Below are 20,060 nucleotides of genomic sequence, written 5' to 3' on the forward strand. Positions count from 1 at the left end.
CAATCGCATCAAACTCCAATGCTAATTAATGCTGACAAACATGGGGATACGAGATGCACAGGCTTAAATACGTGGTGCTCTTTGGGAACCCCCAAACATGAGATGGAGCTACCGACTCTGTTCGGGGGGGGGGGGGACATATAACCTGCTTCGACGTTGTGTGGTAGTTACCTACATTCGGGACTCCTAAAAAAGGTGTCCCTTCCTATAAACATTAAAGATTAGAGGGAACAATTATTGTTCCTCTAGTAAACCTATAAAACCGAGTGTCAATGAGAAACCCAAATCAAGAGAAAAATATTAAGCAAGAAATTACCTTTCCCACACATTTTTGGGACAGAGCAGTCCAGGTGAACTGCTGAATGGCCTCCTAAGAGACATGGATCAATGACCGTATTGGAAGGAGGGAGAATTTTTAAGTGTGCTGCTGGATCTGAGCGGTGCACGTCTTTGGGATACACAGCCTGTTAGGCCCAACGGCAGATGTGATACTCAGCTGCAGCGTCACACTTAATGTGTGCAATGTGATTGCACCTAATGGAGGGCGTCAAGGAGGGAAAGTGGTGGGATGCAAATGGGTCAGAGCTAGAGCTAGTATTTGGGTTTTGTGATTTTCCCTGTTCAGATTCGACTCTTTCATGTATTTAGCTGTTCTGGAACAGATCCCTTTGCACCCCTAAAGGTTGTCAGAGTTGGGCCAGAGGACAGTACCTGATATTCCTAGGATCTCATACTGCTTCGGAACAGCTTTACAAACGGTGGATTTTAAAGGGGGGAAGGGGTCCATTTTAACTAAAAACAAAACCACGCGTGGTCCATTCCCCGCTACAACGTGTAGAAAACATGACTACATGCTATCATTATCATCACATAGTTATATTACGATCAATCATCGTCATGTCATATCTTTTCCAATGGGGATCACAGGCCAGCAGAACAATCAAACAGTTGGAATGAATCTTCTTAGACCATGTATAGCTGGCCTATGCCCTAATTATTTCATCCAATGCAGCACACACCACACACGTATATATATATATATATATATATTAAAACCTACAAAATACAAAACCTACTAAACCAAACACGATAATGGATTTTCATGTATTTTTGGTGTTTTTTTTAAATTCTGACGGTAGATTGATCTATATGTTTTTTTTATAGGAATCACTTCTTAGAACATTTGATTCAGATGCATGGATAGGTTTTTATAATTAAGGTTTCAAAAAAAATCAACAGCCTATAATTTTCAAGGCTCAAAACACCATTTTTTTCATCCAAAATGCATGTTCCAAGTATCGATTTCTAGTAAATCGTGTTGAACACATTTATGAGAGCAGAATTTTGAAAAACATACCGAAAACCCACTATCATGTTTTATTTAATAGAATTTTTATTTTGTAGGTTTTCATTTCCTTTTATATATATATATATATATATATATATATATATATATATATATATATATATATATATATGTATGTGTGTGTGACAATGGAAGCTGGAACATGACAGCATCCCAAGTCTGTACTTCCAATTTCCCACCATACAATTATTATTATTATTATTATTATCATCATTATTATTATTATTATTAGTTTTTCACTCATAGATCAGCGACAATGAAATCAGGAACATGACAGCATCCCAAGTCTGTACCTCCAATTTCCCACCTCACAATTATTATTATTTTTTAAAGTTTTTCACAAGTGGATCAGTGGCCGAACTCTGCATGGAATGGCCACATTTTGGGGCCGGTTTGGTGATGAAGGTCAGGTTGGCTCTTGGGTGAGGCGTTGAGCCACAACCTCCCTTTGCTTGTGGCTGATCAGTTATTTTTTATTCTGTCCCTTCCATTCGCCGTTTCACATCTATGTGCCCCCACGACCCAATTTAACCCTTCCCCTCAGCATGACCCTGCGCGCTTTCTATCCTTAGCTCAACTTGGTTACACCAATAACAACTACACCAGTAACAACTAAAACCAATTAACTGTTATTTACTCTGCTAATATAACAAGCATTAGTCGCGTTTGGATGGATTTACTTGGGCGCATCCTGGACGAAAAACTGGATATTTGCAAGTTTATTTGAGGCTGTGTCACAAGGGCACGGATGCGAACCAGAGCCGGATACGAGTTCGAGACGTGAATTTTTAAAGAAAAAAGTGATTTCTACTTATTAGTAGCTAATATTTACTCTCTCTCTCTCTCTCTCTCTATATATATATATATATATATATATATGTTTGCAAAAAAAATCAGTCATTAGTATTGTAATGAGTAGGGGCATTAGTCTTTTATTCAAAAAGTGTTGAGTTCATTATTTTTTTGTTAATCTAGAGAATTTTTAATAGTATATATATTTTTGTCAGAAAGACCATAATACATTTTCTGCTTAGTGGTGGGTCACCGGTGAAATGTTGAGAGGGGTTGGAGATCGATTCCCACCTCAAAATGTTTTACAAGATCAACATTTTTGAAATGGCATTGAAGCTCGGCTCGAGCTTGAAACTGAGCCAAGTTTGAACATTCAAGCTCGGATCCGAGCTCGAGCCAAGCTTGAACAGAGGCATTTTGAACCCAGCCTAGTTAGAACAGCCCAGGTTCGCCTCCTGTGCATCCCTACCCTCTTGTGATTCACACTAAAGTGTACAGTACATCAAAAAGTTTGTCTTAAAGGAAGACGTAAAAGGGAGAAAAAAAAATGTCTGCAGACATTTCCGCATTTGTAGCATGGAAACAAAAAAAATAACAGACCCTCAGCGTCACCAAAGTTTACGTTTCATTACGCAAGGCCATTCATTTCTCACCCCCCACCACCTCTTTGCTACGCCGACAAGCTCGACACCTCTATATAAAACCGACCCTGCCCCTTCCCTTCTCTCAGAGGCAACCCCACAAACCTCTCTCTCTCTCTCTCTCTGAAATGGGGACGTCCACAGAGAACCCACGGTTCCGCCCCATGGAGAACGGTCTGACTACCGGCAGAGCGTTCAAACCCAACCAACCACAAACCAACAACCGGCCGGAGTCGACCGTCCGTGGCCAGAACTTTCCGTCCATGTCCACCTTTTCCGCCACCCACCGGTTGCCCAAAAAGGCGGAGCCCGACCAGGACTCGGAAACCGACGAACACGACGAAGAGGGCGACCGATACCACTGGCCTGCGTCCACCGACGTCGAGCCGTCGATCCTGGATCCGCGGGACGAGGGTACGTCGGACAACTGGATCTCGCGCAACCCCACCCTGGTGCGGCTCACCGGCAAGCATCCGTTCAACTGCGAGCCGCCGCTAGCTCGGCTCATGCACCACGGCTTCGTCACGCCCGCGCCCCTCCACTACGTCCGCAACCACGGCGCGGTCCCCAGGGCGAGCTGGGAGGACTGGACCGTCGAGGTGTGCGGGCTCGTCCGCCGGCCCGCGATGCTCACTATGGACCAGCTGGTTAACGAGTTCCCGGCGCGCGACATCCCCGTGACGCTCGTCTGCGCCGGGAACCGGCGGAAAGAGCAGAACATGGTGAAGCAGACCATCGGGTTCAATTGGGGCGCCGGCGGCGTCTCGACGAGCGTCTGGCGCGGCGCGGGTCTCTGCGACGTCCTTAGAAGGTGCGGGATCGTGAGCGCGAACAAGGGGGCGCTGAACGTGTGCTTCGAGGGCGATGAAGACCTTCCCGGCGGGGGTGGGTCCAAGTACGGGACCAGTATCAGGAGGGAGGTCGCCATGGACCCATCCAGGGACATCATGCTCGCCTACCTGCAGAACGGTGAGAAGCTTTCTCCGGACCACGGGTTTCCGGTGAGGATGATCATCCCGGGGTTCATTGGCGGCAGGATGGTGAAGTGGCTCCGGCGCATCGTCGTCACCACCGCCGAGTCGGAGAACTACTACCACTACAAAGACAACCGCGTTCTCCCTTCTCACGTTGGTCCCGAGCTCGCAAATGGAGAAGGTCGACCTCTGTCCTCACCTCATCTCGCACTCAGAGATTTTCTGTGCTTCGTGTTCGGTGTGCGTCGAGTACTTTGTTCGGTATTCGGCCCGAGTATGCTGGATCTGCTCTCTCTTGATTTCCTTTTCTTGTTTAGGGTGGTGGTATAAGCCGGAGTACATCATAAACGAGCTGAACATCAACTCGGTCATCACGACGCCGTGCCATGAGGAGATACTGCCCATCAATTCGTCGACCACTCAGAGGCCCTATACCTTGAGAGGATACGCATACTCCGGTGAGGGGAGCCTTAATTTCTCTTCTCCGTTTGGTCCCCCCCATAAGTACGGCGGCCTCTACTTTCTTTTCGTCGCTATTTTTTTTAAGAATATTAATAACGTGACGGCACGGGCTGGCACGTGGCCCCTCTTCTTTTCTGCCTATGCGGGCGTCCGTGGACCTATGGCGTTGGAATTGCCAAAAAAAAAATAAAAAAAAACGAAAAATTAATTGCACGTTTCATTTAGCACAGGGATCGCTTAGGAGGTTTCCTTTAATCCTGCTAAATGGGTTTTCCTGCTAAATCAATCAGAACTATTGTATTTTGATCTGATAGTTCTAGTTCAACTCTTAAATAAAACCCATTTCCCCTTCTTTTCAACCCCAAACATGACTCTCTCTCTCTCTCTCTCTCGTTACGCATCTTTCTTCTTGATCTTCCGTGCCAATTGCCGCTAAGGCTTCACCCGGATCCGGACTGATCGCCTTGTTTCTGATTTGGCTTATGTGTTCTTTGTCGTTATGGGTCTTGTGTGTTTTGTTTGTCGGTTTCAACATCTGTTGAACCTGTCGTAATATTGCTATTTTTGATTGGTCTCTCTCTCTCTCTATATATATATATATATACCCTTCTCCGACCATGGCATCCTAAAACGGACAGCACCCATCGGTGACAACAACCACTGACCACTCCTGCAAGCTGACCCCTAAACATAATTCTCTCTCTCTCTCATGCTTTCATTTTCCGTTCTCCGTTCTTTGAAAACGGCAACCCAGACCGGCCAAGCCCCCTTTCTATAGCTCCACTTTTCTAGAACAGTGACCTTGATCAAACGGCACCCACTGGCAAGCTGACACCTAATGACGACTCCTTCTCTCTCCCAACTCTCTTTTCCCTTCTCCAGCCGTAACAACCTAGACGGGCCGAAGGTTAAAATCAAATTAAGAATACATGTTTATGAAAACCTATACATATAATTAAAATCATCGAGAAGATCTACAACATAGAAGCAAAAAAAACACAAGTATTTATATGAGTATAAAATCACACGAATATAAAAATGTTAAGACATTTTGTCCAAATGTCAAAAGGTTCATATAAATACCGTGTGAATATTTTTAATTTGATTTTATTTTTTTAAAATTTTTGCAAGATATTTATGCGAATGTCAGTAAGCTCTGCACAAATATCATATAAAATTTTTTGATTGATTCTAATCTTTTGTAGGTTCACACGATATTTGTGCGAAGGTCAGCAAATGTGTAAATATTATGTGTATTTTTTTTAATTTGATTTTAACCATAGTTAGGCGGATCTAAGTCACCATAGACAGAGAAAGAGAAAAAGAAAATCATGTTTAAGGGTCAACTAGTCAGTGGTCACCATCACCTATGGGTTAGGTCACCGTTCCGTTATAAGAGAGGCGGTCTGCTCATCATCATAGGCAGAACAGAGGAGACAAAGGGGATAATGTTTAAGGCTAAAAAAATGGTTAAATGAGCTTTATTTAAGGATTTAACTATAGCAGTCTGATCAAAACACTATTAGACAACTCTGGTTGATTTAGCAAGTTTAGAACTAAAACACACACACATATATATATATATATATATATATATATATTAAAAGAGAGAGAGAGAGGTGTTTGAGGACCCTCTTATGGGGGATTTTAGGGTCATCTCTCATTTCTCCTTCCTCTCATTCATCTTCTTTGTCTAACAGCCATGCGAGCCTCCATTTCTCTCTTCTCCTTCCTCTAATGGTGGAAGGACCAAGAAACCGGATACCCACCTGGCCTCGTCTTATTTGGACCGTCTTATTTGGACCGAGAATGGAGGACATCAAACGGGAATGGATCGAAAATGGAGGTTAAAATCTAAACCCGTGTAGATAAAAATGGAGATGAAGGGCAAAATTTTGAAATGGGATGGAGTGGAGACCTTGTCCCCGGCACCCGACCCAGTCCACTGTCATCCTTACCCATCCCACCACAGTAAAGACAAAAAAAAAATCACCCATTGTACCTTGGCCCCTTTAAAAAATCAGTTCTCTTAATCTCCTATGTCACCTCTATCTTCATACTCATCCTTGGGATTTCTATGGTTCCAGCCGCTTTAGTCAAATCCCACTTCAGGGATGTAATTTACATCATTCATTCCTTGAAGATCAATATTTAAATTGCCAAAATCCGACTTGTGTGCTTGGATTTTTTGGGCAGTTAAAAATATCAACGGTGGATAAAATACAATTTTTTGTGATTTAAAAAATCTTATTTTTTCATAAAAAAAAAATGATTCGAGAGTTGATCCTTATGAAATCAACGCATATATAAGGTCAGATTAAAACAACTTAAAGTGAGACTTAAGAGGGTGATGAAGATGGGGATGACATAGGGAATGAGTGGAACCGAACTCACCTTAAAGTGATCATTACTTGGATACCCAGTTATCCATGGACCCCACTTTAATGATTTAATCTTGACCGTGACGTTTGTATTGGCCCACCCTGTAATGAGAATTTGTGGCCTCCAAAGTTGTACTTCGCCAGTTGTCCAATTGCTTCTCCTCTACCAATCAATCTTGCACAGAATCAATCGCAGATATTTCCCTATAGATAATTCTTCTCTATATGACGTAAATAATTGAGACATGAGGGCTCAGGAATCAGGAGGATGCCTATAAATATTTCCCTTATTTCACAGTTTGTCAAAACTCAAAACATAGTCTTTTTAGGTCAGAGACCTAGTCACGCTGGCTTAGCCTGTCACCAGTGTGACAAATATAGCGAGATTTATGAAAAATCTTGCGATAATATCATGAGAAATTGCCTGAAAGTTTAAATCGGCAATTTCTCACGAGATTTACAAAATATAGCGATAATTATAAAAAAAAAACATAAATACCGTGATTTAAATGCGATATTTATGTTTAAAACGGTCATGTATTTTTATTTTAAAATAATTTTTATTAATATTTTCTTATAAAAATATTTTTTATATTTTTTAAGTGTTTATCGTAGGGTATTCTTCATTTCATGACTGGTCCAAACAGTGGTTATTGATGTGGATGAAATTTTGAGCAGGGGGAGGTAAAAAGTTGACCAGAGTGGAGGTGACCTTGGATGGTGGTGATACTTGGCTCTTGTGCACACTTGACCACCCAGAGAAGCCTACCAAGTATGGCAGGTACTGGTGCTGGTGCTTCTGGTCTCTAGAGGTCGAAGTCCTCAACCTGCTGGGGAGCAAGGAGATAGCCGTGAGGGCGTGGGACCAAACCCTCAACACCCAGCCAGAGAAGCTCATATGGAATGTCATGGTGAGAAACCAAACTTGTCCTATGCATTGTTCACAAAGTAGGCCCGCAAATCAATGGTCGGTTCTAGGCCTGCTTAGTGCTTGCAAAAGTGAACATTTTGGTTTGATAGTAGAGAAGAACATTTTAAACATGTTGGTTTTGCTTTGTGTGTTGACAGGGTATGATGAACAATTGCTGGTTCAGAGTGAAAATCAACGTGTGCAAGCCTCACAGGGGGGAGGTAGGCCTGATGTTCGAGCACCCGACCCTGCCGGGCAACCAATCCGGCGGATGGATGGCTCGCCGGAAGCACCTTGAGATGTCTGAAGCAGCGCAGAACATGAAGAAGCGCGTCTCCTCCCCCTTCATGAACACTGCTGCCAAGAACATCTCCATGACTGATGTCAAGAAGCATTGCACTGCAGACTCGGCCTGGATCGTTGTCCACGGCAATGTCTACGACTGCACCGCATTCCTCAAAGACCACCCTGGCGGCTCTGATAGCATCCTTATAAACGCTGGCACCGATTGCACTGACGAGTTCGATGCGATCCACTCCGACAAGGCGAATAAGATGCTTGATGACTACCGGATCGGTGAGCTCGTCGCCACTGGCTACAGCTCATCGTCCTCGGCCGATAATTCACTCAATAATTCAGTTCACGGATCGTCCAACCTCTTCCAGTTAGCCACCATCAACGAGTCCGCTGTGCTATCTCGGCCGGTGGCGCTCCTGCCACGAGAGAAGACACCGTGCCGGCTTGTCGCTAAAACAGCAATATCTCACGATGTCCGCGTCTTCCGATTCGACCTCCCATCCAAAGACCACGTCCTAGGCCTCCCTGTAGGGAAGCACATATTGCTATGTGCAACCATTAACAATAAGCTGTGCATCCGAGCCTACACGCCCATAAGCCCAGTGGACCAAGTGGGTCACTTCGACCTACTCATAAAGGTCTACTACAAAGGTATCAATCTAAAGTTCCCCAACGGTGGGCTCATGTCTCAGTATCTCGATTCTCTACCGATTGGCTCGACACTAGACATCAAAGGCCCGCTCGGCCACATTGAGTACACCGGCCATGGAAGCTTCAAGGTTGGTGGCAAGAGTCTGTTCGCCAAGACGCTCGCCATGATCGTGGGAGGCACCGGGATCACGCCCATATACCAAGTGATCCAGGCCATCCTCAGGGACCCGTCGGACAAGACTCAGATGCACCTAGTCTACGCAAACCGGACCGAGGACGACATCCTACTGTGCGACGAGCTCGATGGGTGGGCTCGGAAGCACTCCAACTTGAAGGTGTGGTACGTGGTGAGCGAGACCAAGAGGGAAGGGTGGGAGTACAGCGTAGGGTACGTCACCGAGAGCATGCTGAGGGGGAACATACCGGAGGGCTCACCCGAGACCCTGGCCCTTGTGTGTGGCCCGCCCCCTATGATCGAGTTTGCGGTCTTGCCCAACCTAGAGAAGATGGGCTACGATGTGAAGGACGCCTGCCTCAAGTTCTAATCATGCACTAATTATTTTTGGGGCACTAGATTGTAAATATGACTTGTAAATTAAATAAGCCATTAGAGAGAGAGAGAGGCGTTCACTTCATTTGTTTGAAGCTCTTCTTGCTAGAGACAAATGATGTGCAGGGGTGTGGAAGTGTGAGAGAGATGATCCCTAAATAAGTCCCTTTTCTTTTCTTTTTTTTTAAATCTTGTCAACCAAACTCAAGAACTTTGAAGTTCATGAATTGGTGAAGTTGGTCAATCTCATTCTTATATACTGCTACTTCTTATAGACGGAAGAGAGGCATTGGTGTGACAAAATGGTGTGTTTTAGAGACTTGTTAAAAATTGCATATAGGTTTTGTTGGATTGTAATGTCATTTTGACTTTTTAAAAAATACATATAGGTTTTGTTGGATTGAAATAATATTTTTAAATTCTCACGAAATTTTGTAATACTTCTCTGTCACGCACGAGAGAGAGAGAGAGAGAATCTATCACGATTTTGCACGTTTTTGCATATAGGTTTTAGCGGTACTTCAAAAGCACTGCAAAATATGTTTTCTGCGTGTTTTTGCACATTTTTGCACACAAAAAACTGAACGTCCATCACGCGCCACACGATGGATGCTCAGCCTAGGTGCATTTTCATTAAGCACTGATGGATCAAGCAGCTACCACTCACTATATATATATATATATATATATATATATATATATATATATATATAGAGAGAGAGAGAGAGAGAGAGAGAGAGAGAGAGAGACTAGGTCCTAAATAGTTTTTTTTTTATTATGAAGGCATATCCTAAATCCATGAATCAGGTGGTGGGATCTTAAGGGTGATAATATAGAAAAAGTAAGAATTATTACTTGAACATGAAGAGTTGAATTGGATGATGAATGCAAACCACCTTTGGCAACTGATGATAAATAGAATCAAGTCAATTGTCAAGCAAGTACTTGGTGAGACTAAGGGCATATGTTATATGCATAAAAAAACTTGATGGTGGAATGAAAAGGTTCAAAAATCAATCAATGAGAAAAAAGTATCCTTTAAATAATGACAAAAGACAATAAATATGATGGATTGAAAAAATGTAGTTGATAAAGAAAGGAGCAAAGAAAGTTATAAGGTGAAGTATGTTGCCTATGACCATGTATACTAAGTTGGATACAAAAGAAGGTGAAAGATATATATAAAAGCTAGCTAAAAGTCAAGAGAGAAAAATGAGAGATTTAAGCCAAGTGTAGTAAGGATGTGAATGCAAAACTTTTAGTTAAGAATGATCAAATTAAAGAAAGATGTGAAAAATATTCTTGTCATCTATTAAATAAATAATGGAATAACGAGGTAGAGCAAGCTGAAGATTTTGACTAAAAAATGGTGGATAGAATTGATGAGGAGGAAGTGAAAATGGCTATAAAGAAGATGAAGTAGAATAAAGTACTCGGGTCAGATGATATACCTATTGAATTTTGGATGTCAGCTAAATTATTTAATAATATTTTATCTATAAAAAAATGCCAAAAGAGTTGAGATGGAGTATGTTAATTCCTATATATAAGAGTAAAAGTGATATTTGAAATTGTTCAAACTATAGAGGCATTAAACTTATGAGTTAGATCATGAAACTATGAGAGAGGATAATAGAGCGTTGTTTGAGAAGAGAATCAAGTGTACCATGGAATCAATTTGGCATTATGCCATGTAGGTCAACAATAGAAGTTATTTTTTTTATTATGACAACTTATAAAAAGATTTAAAGAGAAGGGTAAAAATTTGCATATGATTTTCATAGATTTTGAAAAAGCTTATAATAGAGTCCTTAAAATTTTAATTTGGTCTGTGTTAAGAAAACAAGAGATTCCTTATAGATATATTAAAATAATTCAAGATATGTATGCATTGACATTTATAACTTATAACGGTTAGAACTACATGTGACGAGACAACGTTGTTTACAATTAGGGTTGGGTTGCATCAAAGGTTTGCTTGAAGCCCATACTTTTTCGCTTTAGTTATGGATGAAATAATGTCTTGTATTCATGTAGAAGTCCCTTAGTGTATGCTCCTTGCATATGATATAGTATTGGTTAGTCAAGACATAAATGATGTAAGAAGCAAGTAGAACTTTGAAGGAGTATGCTAGAGAAAAATGGTTTATGAATTACTAGAACAAAAATTGAATATATGGAGTGCAACTTTAGTACAAAAGTTAGCAATAACAATGTCATTAAAATACAAGAAATGCCTATTTAGCAATGTCATAAGTTTCAATATTTAGGATTTATATTACAACAGAGTGAAGAATTTGAAGAAGATACCACTAATAAGATCATTGTCGGCTGGGTTAAGTGGCTAATGGCATGCTATGTGATAAAATACTACCTCTATGACTGAAAGGATATTTCTACAAGTCTGTTATAAGACCAACACTATTATATAGAGTTGAATGTAGGCGACTAAAAAATGATAAGATAGAGTGCATGTTGCAGTGATGCATATGTTAAGATGGATTTACAAGGCTACAAGAAAAATAAAATTAGAAATGAAAATATTAAAATGTGCTTAGGCATTAAAATAATAAATGATAGAATAAGTGAAAGTTGTTTAAGATGGTTTGGACATGTTGCACGAAGACCTCCCACTATGCCTGAGTAATATTGATGACATGAAAGATTGTAAACTCATTGAAGTTTTAACTCTAAATAGACAAGAATAAAAAAACAAGACCTGTAGTAATTGGAACAAGGCTTGATGATGATGAAGGCTAAGTCCTAAGTCCTAAGCCCTAAGTAATTATATCTCATAAAGTGTCGTAAGAGCCTAAAAAGACATATGTACATGTGTTTGCTTAGTTTAAATTTACAGCTATATTCTATATAATTTACTTAGTAAAAGAGATGCTTTACACTGTACATTTTTCATATTTAAAGGTTTTTTTAAAGTGGCCAAAAATCATTGGCTCATACTGCACTAAAACTTGATGAAAATATCAAATTTTCTAATTAAATTGATTTGATCTAAAGCATGGTGTTCAGTCAATAAAAAATCATAAATACATTTATGGGTTTTTCCTGCAATGCAAAAAATGATAATTGTAAATGCACCATTTTTTTTTTGCTAAAAAAACAATTTTTTCATTAAAAAACATGATTCAATGTTTATTTTCACTAAATCGACCATGTTAGAACGCATTTATGAGGTTAGATTGAGTCAAAACGGTACGTACAATGAGATTCCAACTACATTGTAACCTTAATGCATAACACTAGTGACCACAGCGTATGTATGACCCTTCTCGTTCTATTACTGCGTGCTTATTTGATTCCCACTACATATGCTTACCTGTTTTCTACCATATATTTATTTAAAGCACAATTGCCATACCCATGATACTCATATATATTTCTGCAAATGAGAAATTTAATTTTTGAAAAATTACAAAAATAACCAAGCGCACACTAATACTTATCAGCAACTCTATTATTTTGTGGAATCAAGATTTTTTCTGGCCTATTCAACTGCATTTTTTCCAGAAATGGGACTAGTTTTTAGCTCCACTAACCAAACAAGAAACACTAAGTCATGTAAAAAAAATGCTGTCTTTGCATACCACTGGGAGGCATCCCTGTATATTAAGAATTATTCTATTAGTAAGCATTAGGATTGAAAATGGTCTCAGCTCTACTGGATCGGCTCATAATTGGATCCGGGGTCCTCATACATGCCATAATACCAAAGTTTCGTAGAAACAGGTTTCCAAGCAGGTCCTAGCCTCGGAGTTTTCCGCTGCCAGCACAATGACTGTAGGCATGGCAGACTGAGCCTGCACGACCAGGTCTTCGTGCCGGGTATGGTTGCTTCAGGTTATAAAAAAAAAACAGACATAAAAAAAGATGGAGAGCTCTGCTACCCCATTATTACAAGAGTTGCCGAACTACGGTCAATCTAAGTAAGATGTCCAAGAGTAGTCAAGTAAATCATGGGAAGACATCGTGGAAGCTTCAACTCCTTTTATAGAGTCCTCTTCACAGCCTTTTGATGTGTTATTTATTGAGGATGAAAAGGTGGTGTTTGTTCCACATGATCAACATATCAATACCTTAAATTCTCTTTGGGTAAGAGTTTTATTCTTGATTACAGCGTAGAGGAGTTGATGGAGGCATGGATGGAGGGGCAGATCGAGACAATGAAGAGGATGATGCTCCGAATCTTGGCGAGGAGTAGCTTCATGTGTTGAATTTGTTTCACGTATTTGTTGTTTCAAATGAAACTCTTTGTATATGTTCACCTACTTGTTGTTAAATTTGTTTCACTTATAACTTGTGTTAAATTTGTTTCACCTACTTTGTATATGTATTCTTTATGTGTACTTTGTCTTTTATACACAGGTTATATAAATTGTAAATTGCACTTGTTATACATAGGTTATATAAATTTTTATGTGTAAATTGTAAATTGCCTGTGTTCAAGCTGACTTAATTGATATTTGCATGTGGCATCTGAACACTCCAAATCCGCATGATGTATAGACAGAGGCCCTGCTTCTTCAGTGGCTTTGTTTATGCTTGGGAAAGGTGTGAGAGGATTTTCCTGAAGCACAAATCATTGGTTCACAACTAGGTGCACATTCAATGTTTAAGCATCTTTTGTCAGGGTTTCAGCCTGAGGTCTATCCTTCTCTTGGCCTTTAATTGGATACATGTTGCACGTCATTTGTTCCAGGCTTCCAGCAAAAGCCATATAGTGATTATAGTTCATCTTTTGCAGGTCAGAGCATCAGTTGTTTTTGGACTGGGTGCGTTGCTAGATGTTGGATCTAATTCATTGAGGGATGGTCTAAGATGTGATGATGATGAAAAAGCAAGGTTGAGTTGAATATAGTTCAAAGCCTTTTTTATGTTGTCATTGATGGAAGCCCTCTGGTTAGGGCTGAGGTTGTTGTAGGTATGTGCATTCAACCTAAAACTTTTAAATACACTGTTGATTCTACCAAGGCTTGAAGTAAAAGGTGCAGTTACCCATGCAAACATGTGTAAACACTTATTATGGACATTTTTTCATGCATGTGCATGAAAACATGCTTGATGCATGTTGTTTACTTGGACAATCAGATTCACAGAGCCAACTAAAATTTTACCAGTGTATGTACCTCATGCCCCATTATTGACTGATTATGCCTCGTATATGGAGTATCCAAACCTGATAAAATTTCATTAATTTTCTTATCTGACACTTGGTTCATATTTCTTAAGCAGTTCTGTGTGTGTGTGAGATCGTATTATGCGTGTCTGTTTGTTTGCATGTGGTGTGGTAGTGGGTGGGCTGTTGTATGAGTGCACATATGAGTGGAAAATCCTTTTATCATGAATATATTATACATGTGTGTGCGGGTGCATGCATGCATGTGTGTGTATGTGTGGTGTGTAGGTACACACGTGGGGAAAAGTTTTTCTATCAAGGAATTTAAAGGGTCCAAAGTTCTCTTATTATGTTATTCTTTTGCAGCTCTGAAAAGATTTGCATTTGGGCACAATAAGCATCTGAAGTCCACAACGACTGCATACTGGAAAACACAATCTAACTCTCTGCTAAGTGCTTTGCCATCATTGATAAATATACGTAGTCCACCTAGTGGCTACGCAGGTTCCTCACAGTTTTTGCATACTGCAAGTGTTGTCTCTTCCCAGAATTGGTCCTGTTTTGAGGGTTGGAAGTGACAACACTGCCCTCGTTCATGATGGAAGGACTTCAGCTAGTAGCCCACTTGCTTTTGGAATAATTCATGGTTCTCCATTGTCAGATAATTCGTCTGAGCATTCTGATTCTGCTATTTTATTAAATGATGCTACCAACAATGGGATCATTAACTTTTCAAAGCCAAAGGCAATGGATAATGCTGTATATTCCCAATGTGTAATGGTTGTATACACCCTAGCTAAAGACCCATCTCCTCGTGTTGCTGGTATTGGTCGACGTATACTTTCTATGATTGGTATTGAGCAAGTGCCAACAAATTCTTTGTGGGCAAGTGTTGGAAATATTCATCACGGTGATACAACACCTCTAACAACTCCCCTTGCTGGATTGGCTCGGTCATCATCTTGGTTCGACATAAAGGCTGGTAAAATCTTGTCAGATGTCTCTTTAAGTTATTAATACAGCCCTTTTGAGCTTCTAGGTCTGTCATTTGATTTGAAAGCTTGTTAGGATGTGGACTAGTACATGCACCTCTAGAATATTCAGACATTGTAGATATAAGTTCAAGCTTGTTTATTTTTCATCAGGTCATTTTCCAATGACATTCAGGACTCCTTCTGTTAGCCCTCCTCTGCAAAACTACCTAACTGGAATATGAAGAGTGTGTTCTTTAGAGTTCAAGCCAAACCAACTAAATTCTTCAGACTCTGGATTAGCTGATTCACTTTTAGGGTTTGCTGGGACTTCTGGAGTTTCAGAATGTTGCTTGCTTCCACAATCAGCTATTTATAACTGAAGTTCTGGTCACTTCTCAACACCCCTGTTGACCTCAGAGGATCAGAATGAAGAAGCTTGGTGAAAAGAAAAGAGAGAGAGCGAAAGAATTGCATTGGATTGTATAACAAAATGCCAACATTCTCGTGTTTGGTTAAATTTGTTTTGCCTATTTTGTATATATATTTTTTTATGTGTTCTTTGTCTATACACAACTTATATAATTTGTACAACGAGAAAATTTTTCTTGATATTTATATTTCAAACAATTTTTTATTTTATTTTATTTTATTTTTTTAAATTTTGCGACGGATTAGCGACGGATATATATTCGTCGCTAAAATTCAACGAAAATTCAGACAAAAAATAGCGACGCAATTTAGCGACAAATATTATCTGTAGATAAATTTTAGCGATAGATTAGCGACAAATTTATATTTGTCGCAAAAAGAAAATCAATCGGTATTTAGCGATGAATTGTGGCATTCGATAATCCCTCATAATTTAGCGACAGAAGTAGCGACAGATAGTTTTTGTCACTAATTAGCGACCAGGGAATTGCGATGGACACTATCCATCGCTAATCCGTCACCAATCCATCGTTAAAAATTTTAGCGACGGATAGCGTTCGTCGCTAATCCACGAAATGCTTGTAGTGAGTTGCATCATCAGCTAGTTCTTCGAAAACAACTTAGACGAGCTCCAAAAGTTCTTGTGAGGTGCATAGTGTCTTCATTTTAAGACTCCAAAAATCATATCTTTTACCATCAAATACGGGTATTTTAAAGTTAGGAGAGATTGACGATGAAATTGCTTGAGCTTACTACCATAGTTTTGGTGCGAGTGTGATTTCCTTCGAGAAAGCTTTGATACCACTTGTTGAGATTTTGAGAACCCAAATAATGCAACGAAAAGTGATATAACCAACAAGGAACACAAGAGAAGGAGGTGTGAGGCTAGGGAAACAAACACTCAACACAAATCACTCACACTCACCTATTACACACACTCACTCTCACTTAGTTACTCGAGAAATTTCATTTCATTGCTTGATGCTTGAAAGGAAATACATGAGGGGTATATATAATGCCAAAGGGGCTGAGATGAATAAGTATGTCCCAAGCTAATTTTGAAATAGGCACAATAACCTAAGAGACCTCTATAGGAACTCAAAAGCACCTCACTATTTTTGGCATATGGATAAACACACGGGAGACCCATTATTGCTGACTTCTCTAACAAAAGAAAATGGGACTACCGACTTGCATGAAAAATGAAAAAATCACATAGGATTTTGTTTCTTACAAATTACTCATTTTAACATAAGTAACATCATAATGACCAATCACTTAACCAGATGCAGGCCCCACTCAAATCAATACCATGTGATTGGTGTTATTATGACTGGTAAACGAGCTGAACCAACCGAACATGCAGTGTTCAAGTTCAGCCCAGTTTTATGATAAGCTGAGCCATTCTCAAGCCCATGACGACCTCAATTTAAACAAACTGAGTTTGAGCTGGCTCTTTACAACAAATGCATTATTTCAAAGCTGAAAGTAATAGGATTTGAACTCTAAACTCATTTAGCTGAGTACAGAAAATAGCTTTGAGAGGTGGGCCAGGTAAAGGAAGGTGATCGTGGGCCTCACTCGGGGTTTTCTTGGCTTCGGCAAGGGTTCCTTGTCATAAAAAAAATAGTGATAAAATCTTCGTGCATATCCAAAAATTAAGTCAATGGGATATCTTCACGCTACAATGCAAAAATCATCAACATATGAAAGCCAGAAAGAGAAAGGTGGCAGAAAAAATCATCTTATGCAGAACAATCTCTTCAGTGGCTGGCTTTTTATGTGCAATATATAGCCAGGTGACTTTAATTTCAATGAATATATGTACATAATACTGTAGACGATATTATTGATTAGTGCTCACATATATTTATTTGAGTAAAGGATCAGTGCTCTTAACAAAGAGGAAAGGGATATTATTGATTAATCACGCCTTTGGGCACCCCCCCTTTGGTGGGTTTTAACTGGTTGACCTTTATATAATGATATATATTTGCTACGGTCGACTGCATGTACAGTCGAGCTAGGATCTCATAGGTTCTAGTTATTCCAACTTAGTCAGACACCATAGATGTGTTTGTTATGGTAGATTTGCAGGGATCAACCTTCAAATCATGTTTCTTGAGTGAAAATATATATTTTAAATAAAAAATCATGGTGCATTTAAGGCCGCTGATTTTTGAATCGCTAAAACAACTTGCTCACACATATCCGAATCTGGCGATCGATCCAAATGCCAATCTCCACTGAATCGGTCATGTCGACCATATATAACATTTGTCCGCACATGAGAGAGAGAGCAATTTTGAAATAAAAATTTTGGTGTATTTAAGGCCGCTGATTTTTGAATCGCTAAAACAACTTGCTCACACATATCCGAATCTGGCAATCCAAATGCCGATCTTCACTAAATAGGTCATGTAGATCATAGAGAACTGAACATATTAGGCCCCATTTCTCGTTCTGCCCCAGTCTGCTCCATAGGTTTTAAGTGTTTTATAATAGATCTGAACCGTTAGATGTGTTTAGCATGCTCAATTTACTGGGAATCGACTCTTGGATCATGTTTTTTTTATTTATGAAAAACATGTTTTTCGAGTCGGAAAAAACTGGTAGTTTCATTGCCGTTGATTTTGGATCACCAGAAAATCTGTATACAGGTCAGATTCCTACAATTCAAAAGCAGGTTCCCAATAAACAAAACGTATAGATCACATCTATGGTGTTGGACGTGAGAAAAAAATACTTAAAACTATGAATTTTGAGTGAACCTAATGAGACCTAACAACAAAAGGGGGCCTAAGGAATGCGTTACTCATATATACACTAAAAGTAAAAGCATGAGCTCGCATATAGAATCAGAATCATTCTTTTTCTTTTAGCTTTATATCCACAGACCATGGACCACCAATTTTAGATTCCTAAACATGGTATAAAAGCACAAGGCCAGTGAGGTAGGTTCATGCACGCGTTGCTTCAAGCCATGGCATCAAGAACCTCACCTAACCCTGATATCCTAATCTATATCCAGGAGCTAATGGAGGCATTCACAGCCTTCGACTCCGACGACGACGGCCTCATATCAGCAGCAGAGCTGGGAGGCATCCTGTCATCGATCGGTTACACGACCACTGAGCAAGAGGCGAGGGAGATGATCAGGCAGGGAGACACAAATGGTGATGGGCTGCTAAGCTTAGACGAGTTTCTAGAGGTTGGCCTTAAGGACATGGACTTGGGGAGCTTGGCCTCTGTGCTCAAGTCTGCTCTTGTGATGCTGGATGCAGAAGAGGGTGGTGAAATCACAGCTGCTATGCTGTATGAGCTTGTGAATAAGCTGGGTGATGGGGTGACCAAAGAAGAGTGTTAGGCCTTGATAGCTGCACTGGATGTGGATGGGGATGGGATGGTAGGGCTGGATGACTTCAAGATTGTAGCAAATTCCCTTCTTTAGATGATGTAATACGAATAATTATAACTATAAACATCTAAGTAGGCTTTAGTTGTAGTATTGATCTAAGTTTCTCCTTTTCTCTCTCTTTTGATGTACTGTTTCTTGGTTGTTGGCTTGCTTTTGTAATATGTTTGCATAGCAACCTGGATACTTTGGAGTTCATGAACTAAGTGGCAGTTTTAGCTAATACAAAACTCGTAACTCATGTGAAAAATGTTGATGATGATCACTAATTCTCATCATAATGAAAACCTATAGATTAAGCATATGGTCAATTCTTCTCTAATGTCTGTGGAATATGGATAAAAATCATTCCCTCAAATTTCTCTCTCTCTCTCTCTGTGACAATTCTACCAAACGTCCCTACAATGGTATTCAGAGTTTAGGGAGCCACAGGATATGGTGAACCTTTTTTTTTTTTTTCCTAAGCCAAGGGAAAACCCAATCATGAACCCTCCTCGTGAGAACAGTAAAACCCTCAAAGTCCTTCCCGACCTCAGGAGGTACACCCAGCTTTGGCTTGCACAAGAGCTCACATGCTTCAGTTAAAACTCAGAATGCAGGGTTAGCACCGCCTTCTGCCCTCGCCCGCTACCGTGCGAGCAGACCCCACAGGTTCAATTTTTGGTTATCACTTGTTGGAAAAAGTTTCAAAATAAACTATTTTCTATGATTAAAATGTACATATCACTTGCTCATTTATTGTTCCCCACCAAAATATCTTTGAAATGTGTTTAGTCCAATATCTAAGAGAAATTTTTGGTGGTTTAAACAGTTTTTTTTAGTACTTTGAAAACCCTTCTTAAGGTCGATTGCAGACGTTGCTGCACAATGCGCAGGAACAGACATGCCGACTGCATAAGGACCTCGAGGCGCAACGTGGCGCTTTGATGGCGCATTAGGTCCATTCTGACCAAACCAAGCCCACTTTAACTTCGAAACAAACCAACTTTAACCTTCAGTTTCTTGCATTGTCATAGAACTCTGACAAACCTAAGCCCACATAGGCATCCGCTCCCAGCAAGTTATCCAAGTCCAGGTTAAAACATAA

The 20,060-nt window shown here is 40.1% G+C and overlaps 1 protein-coding gene and 1 pseudogene across 2 annotated transcripts; both read left to right on the forward strand.

Annotated features, from left to right (window-relative positions):
- Positions 1-2,892: 2,892 nt before the first annotated feature.
- On the forward strand, positions 2,893-9,430 carry LOC149816364 (nitrate reductase [NADH] 2-like). Of its 2 annotated transcripts, XM_089987949.1 has the most exons (4): positions 2,893-3,954; positions 4,091-4,231; positions 7,295-7,527; positions 7,685-9,430. In XM_089987949.1, the coding sequence occupies exons 1-4, from the start codon at positions 2,928-2,930 to the stop codon at positions 9,017-9,019; spliced, it is 2,736 nt and encodes a 911-aa protein (XP_089844075.1). In that variant the 5' UTR covers positions 2,893-2,927; the 3' UTR covers positions 9,020-9,430. The 2 variants fall into 2 exon arrangements, with proteins under 2 accessions (XP_089844075.1, XP_089844076.1); XM_089987950.1 differs by lacking the exon at positions 4,091-4,231 and having other exon boundaries at positions 2,894-3,954.
- Positions 9,431-13,470: 4,040 nt separating this feature from the next.
- Positions 13,471-18,925, forward strand: LOC149816365 (regulatory-associated protein of TOR 1-like; annotated as a pseudogene).
- Positions 18,926-20,060: the final 1,135 nt, after the last annotated feature.

Source organism: Nuphar pumila, chromosome 14, assembly GCF_984573655.1.
Source record: "Nuphar pumila chromosome 14, dmNupPumi1.hap1.1, whole genome shotgun sequence".
NCBI classification, from domain to species: domain Eukaryota; kingdom Viridiplantae; phylum Streptophyta; class Magnoliopsida; order Nymphaeales; family Nymphaeaceae; genus Nuphar; species Nuphar pumila.

Bases quoted from the DNA above. Each gene is read 5' to 3' on its own strand.
- LOC149816364 (XM_089987949.1), top strand. From the start codon at position 2,928: ATGGGGACGTCCACAGAGAACCCACGGTTCCGCCCCATGGAGAACGGT. The intron at 3,955-4,090 runs GTCGACCTCTGT...TTTCTTGTTTAG, and splicing joins CGAGCTCGCAAATGGAGAAG to GGTGGTGGTATAAGCCGGAG. The intron at 4,232-7,294 runs GTGAGGGGAGCC...AATTTTGAGCAG, and splicing joins GAGAGGATACGCATACTCCG to GGGGAGGTAAAAAGTTGACC.